The 18,944-nt window shown below is 47.4% G+C and overlaps 1 protein-coding gene across 3 annotated transcripts in view; it reads left to right on the forward strand.

Annotated features, from left to right (window-relative positions):
• TENM4 (teneurin transmembrane protein 4) overlaps positions 1-18,944 on the forward strand; it is a 752,323-nt gene that overhangs the window by 722,412 nt on the left and 10,967 nt on the right. For all 3 annotated transcript variants that reach the window (XM_054015769.1, XM_054015770.1, XM_054015771.1), the window contains 3 exons: positions 4,348-4,583; positions 10,073-10,369; positions 11,867-13,481. In XM_054015769.1, coding sequence (XP_053871744.1) covers positions 4,348-4,583; positions 10,073-10,369; positions 11,867-13,481 — 2,148 coding nt within the window. The remainder of the gene's footprint in view (positions 1-4,347; positions 4,584-10,072; positions 10,370-11,866; positions 13,482-18,944) is intronic.

Here is an 18,944-nt window from a genome sequence, read left to right on the forward strand (position 1 = left end):
AGGGAAACGACCAGTACACAGTCCCTGCCCCCAAGTGTCTGGGCAAGACGTGGAGGGGGGCAGCAGGAAGGAGGAGTGAGTGGTGAGGGGATGTGTGCAAGGCGGTAAGTTAGCACAGTCATTGCTGCATGTGTTGGGCCAGATCCGCAGCTGGGGTAAATCGGCACAGCTCTGCTGACTTTGCCCGGAGGGACAGGTAGGGAGGGGGAAGGTTAGGGAAGTAGGAGGGGGAAGAAAGAGGTGGGAAGGCAAGAGAGTAGAGAGAGTAGAAGGAAGGCTGAGGTGGGGCACTGTGGTGGGAGCAGAAGTTACACTCCAGAAATGCTTGTAGATGGCAAGAGTTTTCTTAGGGCTGAGAATCTGAAGCTTAGCCCTGCTCCCTGGGGTTCGGGCTGTGCTCAGTCTCGGTCCCTCGGGTGAAGGGCCAGCAGGCTCTGTCTCACCCCTTCTCTGCTAACTCCTGCCCTGTGCCCAATGAAGATGCTTGTGGTCAAATACCAGTTTTCACCTTTGTATGGAAAGAAATGTCTCCGTCAGACCCAGTCAGCCCAGGAGTCACATTTATGCTGGTTCCTTAAAAACCAGATCCCTGGGTGGTTAATTTCCTCTTTTTTTCTATAGTTAAAGGTAATCTCCTGCATAGGAAACTGCTTCCTATGTCTGTGAGCACCTTCCCTGGCCACTGAGAAAGCAGTCTGGGGCCCTGGCCTTGTCAGGATGTACCTTACATTGCCCTAGGGCATAGCTGGTGTGCCGCGATTTTTCCTTGTGCACTACAGAACACACACCAACTGGAACCCTAAGTAGCCTGGCCAAAAATCCACGCATTAAGATGTCTGGCAAATACTCAGACGTGAGGTTGGCTTCACCTCAGGAGCCTAATTAAGCAATAGAACCCGCTGTTGGGGGCTCTTTAGTGAGATAATTGACTGCGATGTGATTTATGCCTCCCGAGCCAAAGGCCAATAAATTGCCCAATAAATCTCATTGTGGCATCCCCCAACAACACAGGACAAGGCAGGACAACAGGCCATTTTTAATAGTTTGAAATGACAGACGGTGTTTTTAGTTCACAGAACGGATTGAGCGGGGAAATGAGCTTTTCCCACATGAAGTGAACTTTCTGGTACATTAGCTTTCTTGCAGAGTCTGAAAGGTGTGTGCAGTCCCATCAGGAACAAATCCCAATTAGCCATGTTTGCAAGGACCACCTACAGAGCAAGTCTAGGCCAGGGCACAGTTGGGCAGCCTACTTTAAAAGATGCAACAATACTTTTCCCTTGCTCAGCCAGAACTGACTTTCTGCCAGGGGACAGAAAAGAGGCTTCAGGAAGAAATTGTTAGAGAGAACTAGTCTGCATGTTAGGGTGACCAGACAGCACGTGTGAAAAATCGGGACAGCGGGTGGGGGGGTAATAGGAGCCTATATAAGAAAAGGACCCAAAAATCGGGACTGTCCCTATAAAATCGGGACACCTGGTCACCCTACTGCATGTTGGCCCATAAACTGGGCCGGCTCCAGGCCCCAGCTTACCAAGCAGGTGCTTGGGGTGGCCACTTAGGAGAGGGGCGGCACGTCCAGCTGTTTGGCGGCAATTCGGCGGATGATCCCTCACTCCTGCTCGGAGCAAAGGATCTTCCGCCGAATTGCCGCCGCAGATCGCGATCGCGGCTTTTTTCTGTTTGTTTGTTTGGCTGCTTGGGGCAGCCAAAACCCTGGAGCTGGCCCTGCCCATAAACCAAGCGCATTAGCCTGCCAGATGCCTAACACACTCAGCTAACTCAGAGCGTGGAGTGAGATGATATGGTAGAGGTGGTGTTACGCCTTCAGCCTAGGGGTCTCCCAGGTAGAGAGCACAAAAAATTCCAAAACAGCTAGTGCACGGAGGGGGAACCACACGTTCCAAGGCAGCGGGACAGTGATAGAGGGAGCAGCACAGGGGTGGCCGAACAGAGGTTTCTGGAGTCTGCCGTGTGCAGATCAACCAGCGCATGGCTGAGGAGCAGCAGCAGTTTACTGTCTTGCGTGTGCCACTCCACGATAGTGGCTCTGGGGGTTTTAAGACTGTCTCTCCCTCTCAGTGGTTGTTCAGCAGAGAACGTAAGGTACTGACAGAACTCTTAGCATGAGCTCTGGCATAGTTGATTGGTGCAGAGCTTCATGATGAGCCCCAAACTGGCTTTAAACCTTTCAAGAAACCCGGACTGAGCTCTGAGCAGACTCGGGCTGAACCAAACGCAAAACTGGGCTGATACACGGTTTGATGCAGGACTCAGTGTGACACTGAGCAGAACCAAAACCCACACTGAGGCTGACGTAAAGCCCTGCTCACACAGACAGCTGGATTTCACAGAGCTCCAGGGAAAAGCCCTCTTGCTAGCTCTAGGGGAGAGTCTCCGTCAGGGTAAATGGTGGAGGTAGAAGGTCCAGAGTTTTCTTCCCCGGACTGTGTGCTGCTGAAGACCATGCTCTTGGGGTTGGATGCACCAGTGGACGCTGCTAATGTGGTGCAGGGCGAACATACAGTGTCCTGAGATTCCCATGGACGGCGTCCCCATCTGTGCAGCGTAAAGCTGCCAGAGGCAGCTCTACCACTTCCTGCACCAGAACCCCCCCATCCTGGTGAGGAGGAGGGGGGATGTCGGATGTGAGGAGGGCAGAGGAGCAGAGTGAGTCTCTGCTATGCCTGATTCTCCACTGGCATAAGTTAAATTTGCTATGCTGCAGCTCTTATGCCAAGTCTGGGCAGCTGAGAATCAGGGAGCCCTGGCCAGTCTACCTCTCCAGTGCCCCTGGGGTCTCAAGGCGTTGGTGTCTACGGGTCGGATCCAGAGCCTGTTGAAGGTCAATGGAAAGACTCCTGTTGGCTTTAACTATGCCATTTAGATATTCAAAGGGCTTTGGAGCTGCAGTCCTGGATCACTGCAGTACTTGGATACGCACTGGTAAATTCCAGTATCAGTGCAGTAATAGTGTCAGTCTGTCGCTTAGTTATCTGCATGCGTTTGGCTTATCTGGTCCAGCTGAGATCATTGGAAAACTCCATTTGGCTACAGAGGGCATTGGATCAGGCCCATAATGAAAGAGACCAGCCAGCTTTAGGCTTCCTCTCCTAATTGTATCCAGTCGTGCCATTTGCCAATATATCCTCGCCTGAGGAGAGATGATAATTTTGCTCTGACCTGATTTCCCCTCGAGCAGCAGGAGAGCAGCTAGTGAACAAATGTAACTTGCTTCAAAATGGAAAAACAGTTTTCATGAATTTTTAAAGGGATTTTTGTATTCACAATTAGGTATTTACAGCAGCCAGGGAGACAGAGATGGTAGCATTCCCCAGCCTTCGAAGGAGCTGCAGAGCTGGCATGCACTGCATAATGGGTTTTGAACAACCCTTTCCCACTGAGTGGAGCCCAAAGGCTTCTCCGCTAGATGCTTGGAAATTGTGAATTTTGACTGATGGAGGTTCTGCCTGGTTTTCTCCTGGGGGAGCCTGGGGAGGGAAAGCAGGAATATTGCCCTTCCCCTCCACTTCTGAACTGATGGGATTTGAGTCGTGAAATCTGTAGAACTGCTAAGATCCCTTTCAGGATCCACTGGAGGCCATATGGAAGCCCTGTGCTTATGCACTCGCCTGACCCACAGCTCCCACAGCAACTGTTGGTCCCTCAGAATCCTCTTTCAGGGTAGCCAGGAGCACGTCATTGGGAAAGCAGTTAGCGCTGAGTTACAGTGAGAATCCTTGAGGTGGAGGAACAAGGCTGAGGAGAGCAGGTGGCTCCACTTGCAGAACCTGGTCTCCACCAAAGGAGGTTACAAGACTTAATATAAACAGACATATTTTCAAGAATGACATATCTATGTACAGATATAGAGACAGATGTTTCAGGATTTGTTTAGGATGTAAAATTACGAACAGTGGACACACATGAGCTTCAGAAGGGATAGAATTCAGGACCTTCAGCAGCAAAACCCCACCCGCCCACTATGTGAGCTAAAGGAGTAACTCTGTCAGCTAAGAGAGTAGCGGGCTTTTATCCTTGCTGCGGCCAGCCCCTACAGGGAGACCTGAACACACATACTATGACAGAGTATTACACATTATTCCCCTGTAGTCTTGTTTAACCCGCATAACAGTTTTTGTGCAAGTGTGTGCAGTCCAGAAAGTGAAACTTTCTCTAGACTTGAAAGAGAAATGGACAATTCCCAAACAGACATTCACGGTGAACGGTAAAGGTGAGTGTTAAAAGTCATCAGAACGCTTGGCAAGAACTCAGGTAAGGAAAATAATTAAATATGGGTTTCTGTCCTCAATCACTGGCTTGAGCCCATCTCTTACCTTTCTCCAGATCAAGTCCGAAACAGCTACTACATCGGCGCCGATGGCTCTCTCAGGCTGATGCTTGCTAACGGCATGGAAGTAGCACTGCAGACTGAGCCCCACCTGCTGGCTGGCACCGTGAACCCGACGGTGGGGAAGAGGAACGTGACCCTGCCTATCGACAATGGCCTCAATCTGGTTGAGTGGAGGCAGCGGAAGGAGCAAGCTAGAGGGCAGGTTACCGTCTTTGGACGCAGGCTGAGGGTGAGCAACAGGCAGCGGGGGCGACACTTGATTTTATCTTTCAGACATACTCAGTCTCGTGGTAGAGAGGGGCAGGACCCAGTTGCAATGAATATAATGGGGATTTTTTATTGAGCCTGGAGGATGGACAGACCCTGTAGTTCTATCTGTATCCCTAGCTGAGACAGCCTTTGTTATATCTCCCTGTGTCCTGACTGAGCTGTCATGGATAGCACTGCAAGTTCCCCTGCAGGTCCTGTGTATTATGGGAAATGCCACACATCCAAACCATACATAACGGGCACGTTAAGTGCACAGATGAGAACGCAGGTGCACAAAGCTGCACATGTCTTTCCAGTTGCACTAGTCACTTGGATTGAACATAAGTCTGAGGAAGGGCAATTTGTAAACCTCATTGTTCATTCAACATGCAGTCTCTGAAAATCTTCCTATTTCCTTAAATTTGCCACTTTGCTGACTGCACTGAGGAGCTGAGTCTGTGGGATGCTGGGAATGTGCATTTGTGTACCTACGGAGAATGCCACGCACACCAAAAGCCCATCTTCTAACTCTTGTTCTCCCTTTCGGGGGGGCACAGAGTTTCTATGCTTGTAAATGACATGTTTGGAAAACACAGCTGTGCACAGGACAATGTATTTTATGTGCTAGTTAGAGCCTCTTAAAGATCTACCCCCATAAGCCTGTAATTCCGTTGCTGATTGCTGATGAAGCTGTAATAATAATATTGACTACACCGCCGTATGAGCTGCCACTCCTGGAGTCGAGGGCTCTGAGCAGCTAAGGGGTAGTGCTCAGCCCTTGGCAGGATCAGACCTTCCGAGAGTGATGCTCAAAGTGTTGGTTAATGTCACTTGAGAGCTGGGATTCGAGTTATTTCTGCACACTTGGGCTAGGCAGTAAATAATAACACCCAGGGTCTCCGAATATAAATGTTCTGCTCCTTGCGTCTCATCCTCTCCTCTTTCCTGCTGTGTGCCCCTGGCCACTCCTGGGTCATTTCTACTCTTCACTCAAATGAACACGCACTCTGCCTGTATAAGCTCAGCCACCCCTGACCTCGTCCGCCAACGTGAACATTACCACAGACCGTTCAGTTTCCTTCATTACCAAGAGAGAACATTCTGGCAAGCAGAAGTCACTGGGAGCTGGGCATGTGCATCTTAACCCCCTTCAGCAGAAGCTGCTTTTGTGCATGTGGATCAGTTGGCTCCAATTTTCTTTTTCCACGTAATACATAATGAAATTACCAAACAAGCTGTACTCTAAGGATAGACAGGCTTGCAAACCCTGCAGCTGTGTAAAAGCCTTTTGGGGTTCAAAGCAGCTTTCACCGATGTCTTCCCCATCCTGGCTAATAGCCATTGATGGACCTATCCTCCAGGAACTTATCTAGTTCTTTTTGTTATGCTCTCTCCTGTCGGCGTAGAGCATCTTCACCAGACGTGCTGCATCGGTACAGCTGGGCTACTGTAGCTGCAGCGCTGTATGCATAGACACCCCCTAAATCTCTGCTTCCGTCCTCCTGTTTTCTTCCTTTGTTCATGAAAGGCTAACAAGTGGGAGAGGAAAGTGTGTGGCTGGTGGATCTGTTGTGGGGGTGGGAGGCGGGAAATGTGACACTAACATGTTTGCTGCCATCACATTGATCGCTCTGCTTTGTACGTTCCATCCCTGTCGTCTACCTGTTGTTTGTCTGATCTGCTTAGATGGAAGCGGTTGGGGGTAGGGATTCTCTGTACAGTGTCCAGCCCCCTTCTTAGTTGGTCCCTTGGTGCTACCATAATAAACATAATTAATAAATAATATGTTGATCCACAAGCCATAACAGCCAGCGTATTGAGGGTGCCGGCTGCATGGTGCAAGAGTAGTCACAGACTAGTTGATCTACCCCTCTGTAAGCCTGCGGAAGGAAGAGCTAAGGAATCTATCCATCAGGGATCCTGGATATTCAGGCTTTGCACAGGGGAGAGGATTTGGCCCTTAACACGTGTTAATTTTCAGCTTCACTGATCCACTGCGTGTAACAGTGTTTGTCAGCCTTCTTCGTAGTTCCAGCTTTGCTGACCTGACTGTTTGCTGCATCAGTCGCAGCCCTTGCAGCAAACCTTTACCTTTACATATCCTGCACGGACTCGATGAAAGCTTCCATGCTCTAATTGGCCCTATCGGCGCAACAGATTGATGGCCTTGCTGGTTGGCTGGCTGCAAACTCCACTCTGCCAATAACAAAAGGCAGTGCGCAGGCTCCGTCCCAAATTGGAGTGTTAGCTAGAACACTGCTCCTGATAATGTAGCTCATTTTTTTTTCTTTTTACGAGCATGAACTTTTTAATAAAGAAGGATGTAAAATAATCTCTGGCGGTGGAGCACGTGGGATGGCTGACAATTACAGAGCTGTCTGCTTAATCCGTTTTATTTATTTAACCAGGGAAGCACCCATTGAGAATAGTCTCATATTCACCAGGATGCTGGCTGCAAGATAGCAGCCACGGAAACATTAGTTGTCACAACACTACCTCCCATCACAGCCTGCGTTAGTGCAGAGATCTCGGAGATGATGTTACTAACCATTACCGAACAATTAAAGCATTCTGACCTCGTCCCCAGAATATTTATACAGAGAACCAGCCCAGACTCGGACACACCGATAACCACAGCTTATTTGCCATGGGAATTCCATGCAAGCAATATTTTTTCTCTGTGCAACTGTGTTCAGTCAACCCCTGGGGATGGAGCTCTGATTACAGACGTGCCCATTTGTACTCTTATAGTTAAGGTTGCCTCTGCGTTTTCATAATGAATCCTCATTTTCAGGGCTTTATAACTCGCATGCAAAGGCTGGCCCCAGAGGATGTTGATGCGCATTATTTTGACAATATTTTTAGCTACAGGAGCCCAAAAAGAAGGTTAGAAGTAAATGCTGGTAATGAGTGACACTGCAATTCCAAAGCAGGCTCACCTGTTTTATTGATCTATTCTGGACTGCGAGCCTGGGGTTTATGTTAGTGTCCCTCACATTAACTGGAGGATATTTAATTACGTATAAAGGTGGGAAGAGTATATTTTGGATTAAAATTTAGGGGCTGCCCACCTAGATCTCAGTCCAGAAGACTCTGGTTAAGTACATGGCACCAGATTTTAAAGGTGGTTGTGTGCCGAACTCCCATTGATTTAAATAAGAGTTCGTTACCTTAATACCTTTAAAAATCTGTCCCACGGTCAAGTGCGTTGATGCGCCACAGCATTCAGTATCGTTCAGGGTCAAGCTCACAGGACAGAGGGTTGGCACAAGATTTAGATTTATAAATCTAAGGAAATAACATGTTGTTACTGGGCCAGATCTAGAGGTCCGTATTTGGTCCTTACTTGGGCAAACTCCCATTGAAGCTAATGGGATGTTGCCTGTGTAAAGACTTACGGCACTGGTGGGCAACCTGCGGCCCACTGACCGCACGTGGCCCGTCAAGGTAGTTAGGGTAATCCACTGGGGGGGGCCGCGAGACAGTGTTTACATTGCAACAGAGGGTCCTGTGGCATCTTTAAGACTAACAGAAGTATTGGGAGCATAAGCTTTCGTGGGTAAGAACCTCACTTCTTCGGATGCAAGTGTTTACATTGTCCTGCCTCGGGCACAGCTGCCTGCAGTTCCCAGTGGCCACGGTTCACCAGTCCTGGCCAATGGGAGCTGCGGGAAGCGGAGGCTGGGCTTTTGGCTGATTTCCCATTTCTCCCATTACCCATTTACAGTCTGTTTTCAACACTGCTGCACGTTTAATTGTAGCATTATCTACCTTGGTTCCACATTAGCCTTTTCTTTTCCTCAAGTCAGACCCTCCATTACCTTTGTTATCCATCACCTTGGTGTTATCGTCAACACTGCCCTCTCTTCCTCTTCCTCCTATATCTTCTTTATCTGTAGATCTTCATCTTCCGCCCGCACATGCACACCCCTGCCTCAGTTCCATCTTTGCCCATCCATGCCTTTTACTTTCTCTCACCTCAGCTACTGAGAGTCTCTCCTTTGCCCTCCCTGAGTCCCAGTTCTCCACACTCCATCATGTGCAGAACACCCCCCACCTTCTCACACAAAAGCACCATTACATCATTTCCTTCTTCAGTCAACTCTTCTCTACCCTGTGCATTTCACGATCCACTTTAAAACTGCCCTTCTGCTTCTAAGAACCATCCATAGACTTATTTCCAGCCTGCTTCATAGTTCTGTTCTCTTTCTCCTCTGTCCTCTCTGGCACTGGCCTTCTCTGCTTAATGCCATGCAGTATTGTTCCTGCTTGTGCGCTCTCTCACTGTTTGGAACAGCCTTCCTGTAGTTCTCACTCCTGCATTTCAAATTTTGATTGACAAACTGTATCTTGTCTCCTTTTGCCTAGACAAAATAATTTCTCTTCCCTCTACTGTTAGCTATTTAACTCTGTATTCCCTCCCAAAAACAGAACCACAGGGAATTTAGAAGTGTACTGAAAAGTAACAGTCCCAGATCAAACTTAGGTCAGGGCTGAGAACCACATCTCATTCAATTTAGGAGTCCTGATTTTATCCAGAGTAGGATGGAAAATTGTCCCTACCATCCAGCTCTCAATGTGCGTATTTTTTGGTTTTGCACAATGCTTAGATACAACAGTAATGTGGCTTTATAAATTCGTAGACACACATAGCTAAACAGTAGTGTATTATCTGTTGTTATCTGTAGTTCTTTGGGATACGGTCTCTGAACAAAAATACATTTCTCCTTTTATCTTTGAAATATATATGATCTGGCCTTCAACTGAAAGTGCAAAGGGAATTGAAGCAACAGAAATATAATTATCCATGGTGGGATTGGCCAGGACATTGGGGTTAACAATCCCCACTCTTGTTGGCAATAGGGTCATGAGGTCTTTAATGACTACAGATGATCAGGGCCTCCATATTACATTTCATAGGAAAGCCTGTACCACCAGTTGATTCAGGACTGACTCCAGAGATGAGTTGTACCTGATGAATCGTCCACACTGTTCCTTGCAGCGTTTGCAACCACAATGACTCAATACCATGTCCTTTTTTAAATGTGTGAACTCTGACATCCATGAAAGCAAGGGACTTGGATGACTCCAGCACAGTTCAGGCAAGCACCTTGCAAGCTTCCCCAACAAAGTTGTATCAGCATATCTTCATGCAGACTGACGTCATCTCTGCTGCAGTAGTTCTAGGCCCCTTGTGAGCAAAGGATGTGTGATGGTTTTGCGGTACATCCAACACTGTCCTAACTATGCACCCACTGAAGTCACTAGTTACAACTCCAGTTGACTTGAGTGGAAGCAGAGTTAGGCCAACAGTGAATATTTTTGAAAACCCCTCCCCTAGACAATTAATGCATAGGTCTGTGTAGTACTGGGATTGATCCAAAGGAGTGTTTGGTGGGGGAGGAGCTATAATTTGCCACATAAAACCATTTGTGCCTTTCTAATTCTCTTTCTTCGTCTGCCCTCTAGGTTCACAACAGAAACCTGCTGTCCCTCGACTTTGATCGTGTGACACGAACAGAAAAAATCTACGATGACCATCGCAAGTTCACTCTACGGATCCTGTATGACCAAGCAGGCAGACCTAGCCTCTGGTCTCCTAGCAGCAGGTTGAATGGAGTTAATGTGACTTATTCCCCAGGGGGACACATTGCAGGGATCCAGAGGGGAACTATGTCAGAAAGGATGGAATACGATCAGGCTGGCAGAATTATATCCAGGATCTTTGCTGATGGAAAATCATGGAGCTACACTTACTTAGAGAAGGTATATGTCCTCTTGTCCCTTACTGATGGCTACTCACTGTGTTTGCTAACTTAGGGATAGATTCTCAGCTGGCATAAATTGACTTCACTTCTTTGACTTCAGTGGTGTGACAATGATTTACACCAATGGAGGATCTGACCCTTAGAGTCTAATACACAGATCTATGTAATCTACCTATTTTAAGGTGCATATAACTGTAGAAACTAAGCCCAGATGACAGCTAAAGTTAGCACCGAGTATCCCCAAAGGGCAATATTATTCGCCCAACCCCACCCCTCTCTGTGTGTGTTTTGACCCTCCAAAGCTTTGATTATTTAGATGCAATAGTCCTTTGCTGAGCTGGATGTAATAAAATGCTTCCAGTAAAGAAAATTCCATTCTAGTCAAGTTACAGATACCATGAGTGCTGATAAGATAAGAGTACGGTAGGGACTTATTTTGGGTGTTCCACACAATGTAGAACCAACAGTCCATAAAGTCTAGCATCCTGCCTTCTGCAAAGATCCATAGGAAGTAAGTGTGGCAGGGGCAGGTGGGGAAGGAGAGAGACCAATCCACCTAGCCGGTTATATAATGCTCTTTGGTGGTGGGAAATGCCTTTCTCTTTGCTGCAGGGATCAGTAGGAGATTTAACCATAATATCATCCATCCTCCTTTTAATCCATCTGTGAGCTCTTTAGGGCAGGAATTGTATCTGCCTATGTGTTTGTACAGCACCTAGGACAGTGAGGTCCTGCATTTGGGCTCTACAATGATATAAATAATAAATGAGGATAAAGCATCAAACTGTATTCCGGTATATGCATTACGTGCAAGTGAGTTAGGGAACTGGGTTAAGAAATTTGCGATAAGTGGCTAGTAGCAGATGAGTTTCTTTTGTCGGCAGACAGACAGGGGTTGCCTGTTTGGTTTTGTCAAGCTGTTTGCCCCATGGTGGCAAATGGAGAAGTGAACTTGGGAGAGTTGGCTGGGGTATTTTTGAATCAATCCTAACAAGGGGTCCCTGGTTCTGTGCCTTTAGTCCAAACCTTACACCAGTACCTGTTACCCTTCCTCATTCTCTTCTGACCACATCTGCTCACACTGAAGTGAGTCTCTCGCTGTGTGTGTACCTCTCGCTACTTAAGGTTATTGTTATAATTATTATTTCTCCTGGTGCCCACCCCCAGTGTCTTAAGTGCTGGGTATTGTACAGACACCAAATAAGGTAGAAATCCCATCACGAAGAGCTGACGCTGAACAGTATAAAACAGGGACAGAGGGGAGGGGAAAGGAGAGGATCAACCAAGTAAAGTGTCCAGATGGCAATTGGCCACATATTAGTCCCTCTGTGAGGTCTGCAGGTCACTTAAATTATGCTGGCCACGTATGCACTGTGAGGTGGAGGCTAGACAACCCATGTCCTGAAATAGTTTAGAATGATTTAGAATGAAAATTTAGAATGATCATGCCTTAAAACTAAGAAAATAATTCATTCATTTTCCCCTCCAATTCTAGTCCATGGTGCTACTCCTCCACAGCCAGAGACAGTACATCTTTGAGTTTGATAAGAATGATCGATTGTCATCCGTCACCATGCCTAATGTCGCCCGGCAGACCTTAGAAACCATCCGGTCCATCGGATACTACAGGAACATCTACCGGCCTCCAGAGGGCAATGCCTCCGTCCTTCAGGATTTCACTGAAGAAGGGCAGCTCCTTCATACCTTCTACTTGGGGACAGGGAGGCGTGTCCTCTACAAGTATGGCAAGCTGTCCAAGCTAGCCGAAATGCTCTATGACACCACTAAGATTGGCTTCACCTACGATGAAACTGCTGGCATGTTGAAGACAATAAACCTGCAAAATGAAGGGTTCACCTGTACTATCAGATACAGGCAGATAGGCCCACTCATTGATCGTCAGATTTTCCGCTTCACCGAGGAAGGCATGGTGAACGCACGCTTTGACTACAATTATGATAACAGCTTCAGAGTGACCAGCATGCAAGCAGTGATCAACGAGACACCGTTACCCATCGATCTTTACAGATACGATGATGTGTCAGGCAAAACGGAGCAGTTTGGTAAATTTGGGGTCATCTACTACGACATCAATCAGATTATCACCACCGCTGTCATGACTCACACTAAGCACTTTGACGCCTATGGCAGGATGAAGGAGGTCCAGTATGAAATATTCAGGTCGCTCATGTACTGGATGACTGTGCAGTATGACAACATGGGGAGAGTAGTGAAGAAGGAACTGAAGGTCGGACCGTATGCAAACACAACAAGGTACTCCTATGAGTACGATGCTGATGGCCAACTGCAGACAGTGTCTATCAATGACAAACCGCTCTGGCGTTACAGTTATGACCTCAATGGAAACCTCCATTTGTTGAGTCCTGGGAACAGTGCCCGTCTCACCCCACTAAGGTATGACCTCAGGGACAGGATTACGAGATTGGGGGATGTGCAGTACAAAATGGACGAAGATGGCTTCCTGAGACAAAGGGGGAATGACATTTTTGAGTACAACTCAGCAGGCCTGCTCATTAAAACGTACAATAAAGCGAACGGCTGGAGCGTGAAATATCGCTATGATGGCCTCGGAAGAAGAGTTTCTAGCAAAACTGCCCATGGCCACCATTTACAGTTCTTCTATGCAGACCTGACCAACCCCACTAAGGTCACCCATTTGTACAACCATTCCAGTTCCGAGATCACCTCCCTCTACTATGATCTCCAAGGCCACCTCTTTGCAATGGAGCTCAGCAGCGGAGATGAGTTCTACATAGCCTGTGATAACATCGGGACCCCTCTGGCAGTCTTCAGCGGGACGGGCTTAATGATCAAGCAGATACTGTACACAGCATACGGGGAGATCTACATGGACACCAATCCCAATTTCCAGGTCATCATCGGATACCATGGAGGTCTGTACGACCCCCTCACTAAGCTCATCCACATGGGGCGGCGAGACTATGATGTATTAGCTGGGCGATGGACAAGCCCAGATCATGATATGTGGAAACATCTGAGCAGCAACAACATAATGCCTTTCAACCTTTATATGTTCAAAAACAACAACCCTATTAGCAACGCTCAGGATATCAAATGTTACATGACAGGTAAGACTTCTCTTGGTTCGTTTTTAATTAGTGTATACACAAGCTGGTTTTTGCTCAGGTGGTGGATAGGTTTCTTCTCCTTCAACGATCCATCCATTGTAGGGTCTTCCAGCCTAGACAGGGACTGAATTTCTCTTTAGAAAGGAAAAGAAAATGCAATAGAGTCTTCCAGACTAGAAACCGGCCTGAATTTCTAATGTAAATCAACAAACAGAATTTAAAAAAACAGAAACACACACCAAACTTTTCTGTTCTTCTTTGCACATAAATAAACAAAAGAGGGCACAAGCCCAATATATTTTTCCTTTGCAGGTCACCTTTAACCCTTCCACAGCTGGATTGCTGGCTGCATACACAGTACTCATGAAAAATTTAAGCCAAGAACTGCTAATCTACCCAACAGGTTTTCTTTTTTTCTTCCTTCCTGCTCTTTTTATGTTTCCCTTTATTTTGTTTCCGATTGTTCATTTCCTCAAACAATGCCAGCTTAGTTTCTGATCAACGTCTCGATAACCCCTCTCATTTGTATATGGATAACTTTTGTTAACACAGTTTTGCGGTAGAGACTTGCTTGCGTTTATAAGCTGCATATAGGCTTGTTTCAGCAAAATGGCAACAGCAACCTAAACCTTTTATCGTAGCAAGGCATTATAGAGCCCCTTAAAATAGCAATACAGTTAATCCACCCCACAGAGTAAACAATTGCCTGTTAAAAGCCAGCAAAAACAAGTATTGTGTGTCTTAAATTTAATATCTAAATATGGAAAGATTAAGGACTTTCTTAATGTCAATAAGCAGAATAGATCCACTAAGCAGGTGTTTAAAAGTGAGAAGAATGGCTCCCCAAAGTGAATTTATTTCAGCAGGAAAGATTCTAGGAGACCTGAGTCACTCAGAGCTAATGATCATATGATTCATCAGATGGAATTAACAAGCTTACTTCTCTAATATATATTCTGTGTGTGTGTGTTTGTGTAGGCCATTCCAAATGAGCACAGACAAAACCTTTTTAACAACCACACTGTTGTGTATTCTGCATGTGCCACATATTTGACAGGAAAGCTGTTTTAAAGGGTTTTAAAATATTGTATCAGGACTCTTTTCTGTATCTTCTTGTCTATTAAAATAAAAGGTGACTCAGTTACCATGAGTCAACTGTATACAACTCTTAGGGAGAGGCAAATTATAATTAATTTTAAAAACCTCTAAAAAGACCTAAATCCGCTTTTCCGTATACAGTAACAGTATTGGCTACCCCAGCATTCAAAAATCAGGAGTCCAACCTTTAAAATCATCAGTGAATTTAAAATCGTGAGATTTTAAAAATAGAAAATTCTAGATTCTTTTTAGAGCCTTTAGGATACATGTCTTCAAGCTTTTCCCCACAACCATGAGGGCTAGAAGCTTATGGTTGTTGTTTTTAAATGAAAGCTGAGCTTTTCAAGCAATCACCTGACTCCAGGGGTTGGGGCTTTAAGAACACCACCACATATTCCAAGACTCATGAAAAAATCATGAGAGTTGGAATTAATGTTAATGCCAAGATTTTAAGCTCTCATGTTTCAGTACCTTTTAGAGCAGCAAAGGTGTGTCCATGGCATGAAGCTTCCAATTTTCATCCACATGAGACCTTAAACCTGTCACAAGTGCATAAGTGACCATTGCCAGTTTTGAGCATGAGCCCAGTGTCAGTTTGCTGCAGTGAAGATGATTAGTTAAAGTTTTTGTACAAGTGATCTACACACATTGTTATCCCAGTATAACTATGTTGGTTATGGGTGTGATTTCTTCCTGATGCTGTTATACCAATACAAGGCCTAGTGTGGACAAAATTATACTGGTATAAAGATGCTTTATACTCTATTATTTATTCCCCTCCCCAAACAGGACTAGATATACTGGCATAAGCACTTCTGTACCAGTACAAGTGCGCTCACACTAGATGGGATGTATTCCTTTATATTACTATAGTTAAAGTAGTAGAACTTTTGTATGTAGACAAGGCCTGCAAAGTTCTTTGAAGATAAAAAGTCCTGCGTGAATGGCCTTTCCTGAGGAACTGGATCTTGATGTGATGGGAACGTTTGTGTGTTCCAGTGATCCTAAGAGCGATGCCAGTGGGAGTTTTAATTCCTTTTAGGACCACCAAAGCCAGACAGGTCAAAGGGTAGGGATAGGGTTGCCAGGTGACTGGTTTTCCACCAGCGTGCCCAGTCAAAAAGCGACCCTGGCGACTCAGGTCGGGCCGTTAAAAGTCCAGTCGGCAGCGCAGCGGGGTCCCAGGGCTAAGGCAGGCTCCCTGCCTGCCCTAGCTCCAGGGCCGGCTCCAGGGTTTTGGCCGCCCCAAGCAGCCAAAAAAAAACAAAAAAAGCCGCGATCACGATCTGCAGCGGCAATTCGGCGGGACGTCCGAGCGGGAGTGAGGGACTGTCTGCTGAATTGCCACCGAATAGCTGGACCTGCCGCCCCTCTCCGGAGTGGCCGCCCCAAGCACCTGCTTGCCAAGCTGGTGCCTGGAGCCGGCCCAGCCTAGCTCCATGCTGCTCCTGAAAGCAGCTGCCAGGTCCCTAGACGCATGGGTGACCAGGAAGGCTCTGCCCGCTGTCCCTGCCCCGAGGATCAGCTCCGCTGCTCCCATTGGCCAGGAACTACGACCAATGGGAGCTGCGGGGCCAGCGCCTGCAGGCACAGGCAGTGCACGGAGCCTCCCTGGCTGCCCACATGTCTAGGGGCTGCAGGGACCTGGCGGCCGCTTCATGTGAGCCGTGGGAAGTGCTGCCAGGACCCAACACCCCAAACCTCCTCCCACACCTCAACCCCCTGCCCCAGCCTGCACTCAAACTCCCTCCCGGAGCCAGCCCCCACCCCCAACACACCAACCCCCTACCCCAGCCCCCTCCTGCACCCCAAACTCCTCATTCCCAGCCCCACCCCAGAGCCCACACCCCCAGGCAGAGCCCTCACCCACCCCCCTGCACTCCAACTCCCTGCCCCTGCCTGGAGCCCCCTCCTTCACCTCAAACCCCTCATCCCCATCTCCACCTGAGAATCCACACCCTCAGCCAGAACCTGCACCCCCCACACACACTCCAACCTCCTGCCCCAGCCTGGAGCCCCCTCCTGTACCCCAAACCCTTCATCCCAGGCCCCACCCCAGAGCCTGCACCCCTACTGGAGTCCTCACCCCCCCACACACACACCCTAACTCCCTGCCCCAGCCTGGAGCCCTCTCCTACACCCTGAACCCTTCATTTCTGGCTCCACCTGGAGCCCACACCCCCAGCCAAAGCCCATACTCCCCTGCCCCCGCCTGGTGAAAGTGAGTGAGGGGGAGGACAGCCAGCGCCGGAGGGCGGGGGAATGGAGCGAGCTGGGGCAGGGCCTCGGAGAAGGGGTGGGACAGGGGCAGGGCCTTGGGGAAGAGGCAGGGCAGGGGTGTTTGGTTTTGTGCGATTAGAAAGTTGGCAACCCTAGGTAGGGAGCTGACCGAAAAAAAGCAGCTTGCTGGTCCTCCAGAGTGGGGGGGGCTGAACAATAGTCCAACAACCTGGCCTCATAAAAAAGTTAAGTCATGAAACACAACCAGGGAGCCGCTCCGCAAGCAGCATGGTGGACAGGGATGTCAGAGCCTTGTTTGAGTCCTCTGCGATGTCTGACAGCACCGAAAGGATTCTGACTATTAGTGGGTCCAACCCTGCACAGCCGTCCGTATACAGAGCTCTCATTGACGTTCCCAGGTTTCTACGCTGCACATCGCATATGATGGGGATTCCTTAGCCATTGCACTCACACCTGCCAATATACTGGGGGGGGGCAGCGTCCTTCCTCACCCCTTCGCATGCTCTGGCTCACTGAGGCCAGGCAGGTGCACGCCCACAGACCAATGATACAAGCCTCAGGCTGTGTCTACACTTAAAATGCTACAGCTGCGCCACTATAGTACTTCAGTGTAGACACTCACGACAGTGATGGGAGGGATTCCCCCTGTCACTGTAGTTAATTCATCGGCCTGGAAGGCAGTAGTTAGCTATAGTGCTGTCTATACCGTGGGTTCGGGCAGCATAGCTGCATCTCTCAGGGTTATGGATTTCTCACATCCCGGAGAGACGTAGCTACACTATTTTCAGAGTAGACCAGCCTCAGTCTCCCAGTAAACGATTTCCAAGCTCGTGTGTAGGAACTGGGAGCGTGCGGCAGGGAGAGTGGGCGAAGCAGGTATTTACATTCTGAGAGGCCCATTGTTCAACGTGAATATTTTAGCAATCGTACACTTCGTGACGCAGAGCTTTGCTGCCAACATCGGGAAGCCTGATGGATTGAACTGACATTTCCATTACACGTGTCTGCATTAAGCAGTCTCTTTCAGTGCCCTCAAATGAATGTGCTGTGAAATGTGTTGGCAGGGCTACTGTTGCTGAAAAAAACTGTGATGCGAAATGTACTTTTCTTTCAAAAAGAAAAAAAGGTGTCATTGCCATTGGCAAATTAATATTTCCCCCCACTCTCTTAACCTCTCCTTCCACCTACTTATTTTTTCCTGTTCCTTCCAACTGACTCTTTCCACACACACCCCACAAAAAAAGAGAAAATCCTGTTTACAGATGTTTTCAAAGTCAGATTTGTGAGAAGCAACCAACAAAGACTGGATCGAATCTTTTCAGACGTTACATATTTTCCTGCTGTTCAGCAACCCCCTCTGTGCCCCTTTTGACACTGTTTTGAACATGTTTGGTGAATAACTTCTGCCCTATATAGATTTACTTTGTTCTCCTGGCCACCTGGTCCAGAATATGCATATCAAAGCTGTTCATTTCACACTAGGAGGATTTGGAAACAGGGATGCCTCATCACCAAAGAAAAAAATAATCAAACAAAGCTTTATTCTGCGCCCCCCACCCCAAGCACACACCTCCCCTTCCTTCCAAAGACACTTCTAAAACAGTCTGTGGGGTGAGAGAACAAAAGTGTTTTTATTACAGCAATCCCTCTTTCCACACGGATCAATGCAAGGGCTTTCTGGACCCACGCCCAAACTCAACATTTTGGATTGCAAGAAAACAAGCAATAGATAGTGTGTTTGTTTGACTTTTGATTCTCCAATCATCTGGAAGCACATTATTTGTCATTTCCATCCCTAATGCTTTTCCAACGGTCTCTTCAAAAACACACATTTAAACTCATGCGGGGAAAAAGCCATGTTTTTTGAACAAATCCCCTCATCCAGAATGTCCCACTAGTGTCAACTCAATTTGATGAAATGAACAGCAAACCTCTTGTTGATACACTGGAGCTTGAAATGAATGAATTACCAACACGATGCTAATTACAATATGGAAGTCCTAAACCCCTTGGGAGCTGATAGTTAATTAAACTTTGACCCTCATCCCCTCAGCTTTTCCCAGCAAAGGATGGTATTCAGAGGCTGGATAAATGACGGGTAGGTTATTGGTGATTATAGTAGAG

Source organism: Malaclemys terrapin, chromosome 1, assembly GCF_027887155.1.
Source record: "Malaclemys terrapin pileata isolate rMalTer1 chromosome 1, rMalTer1.hap1, whole genome shotgun sequence".
Lineage (NCBI taxonomy): Eukaryota > Metazoa > Chordata > Testudines > Emydidae > Malaclemys > Malaclemys terrapin.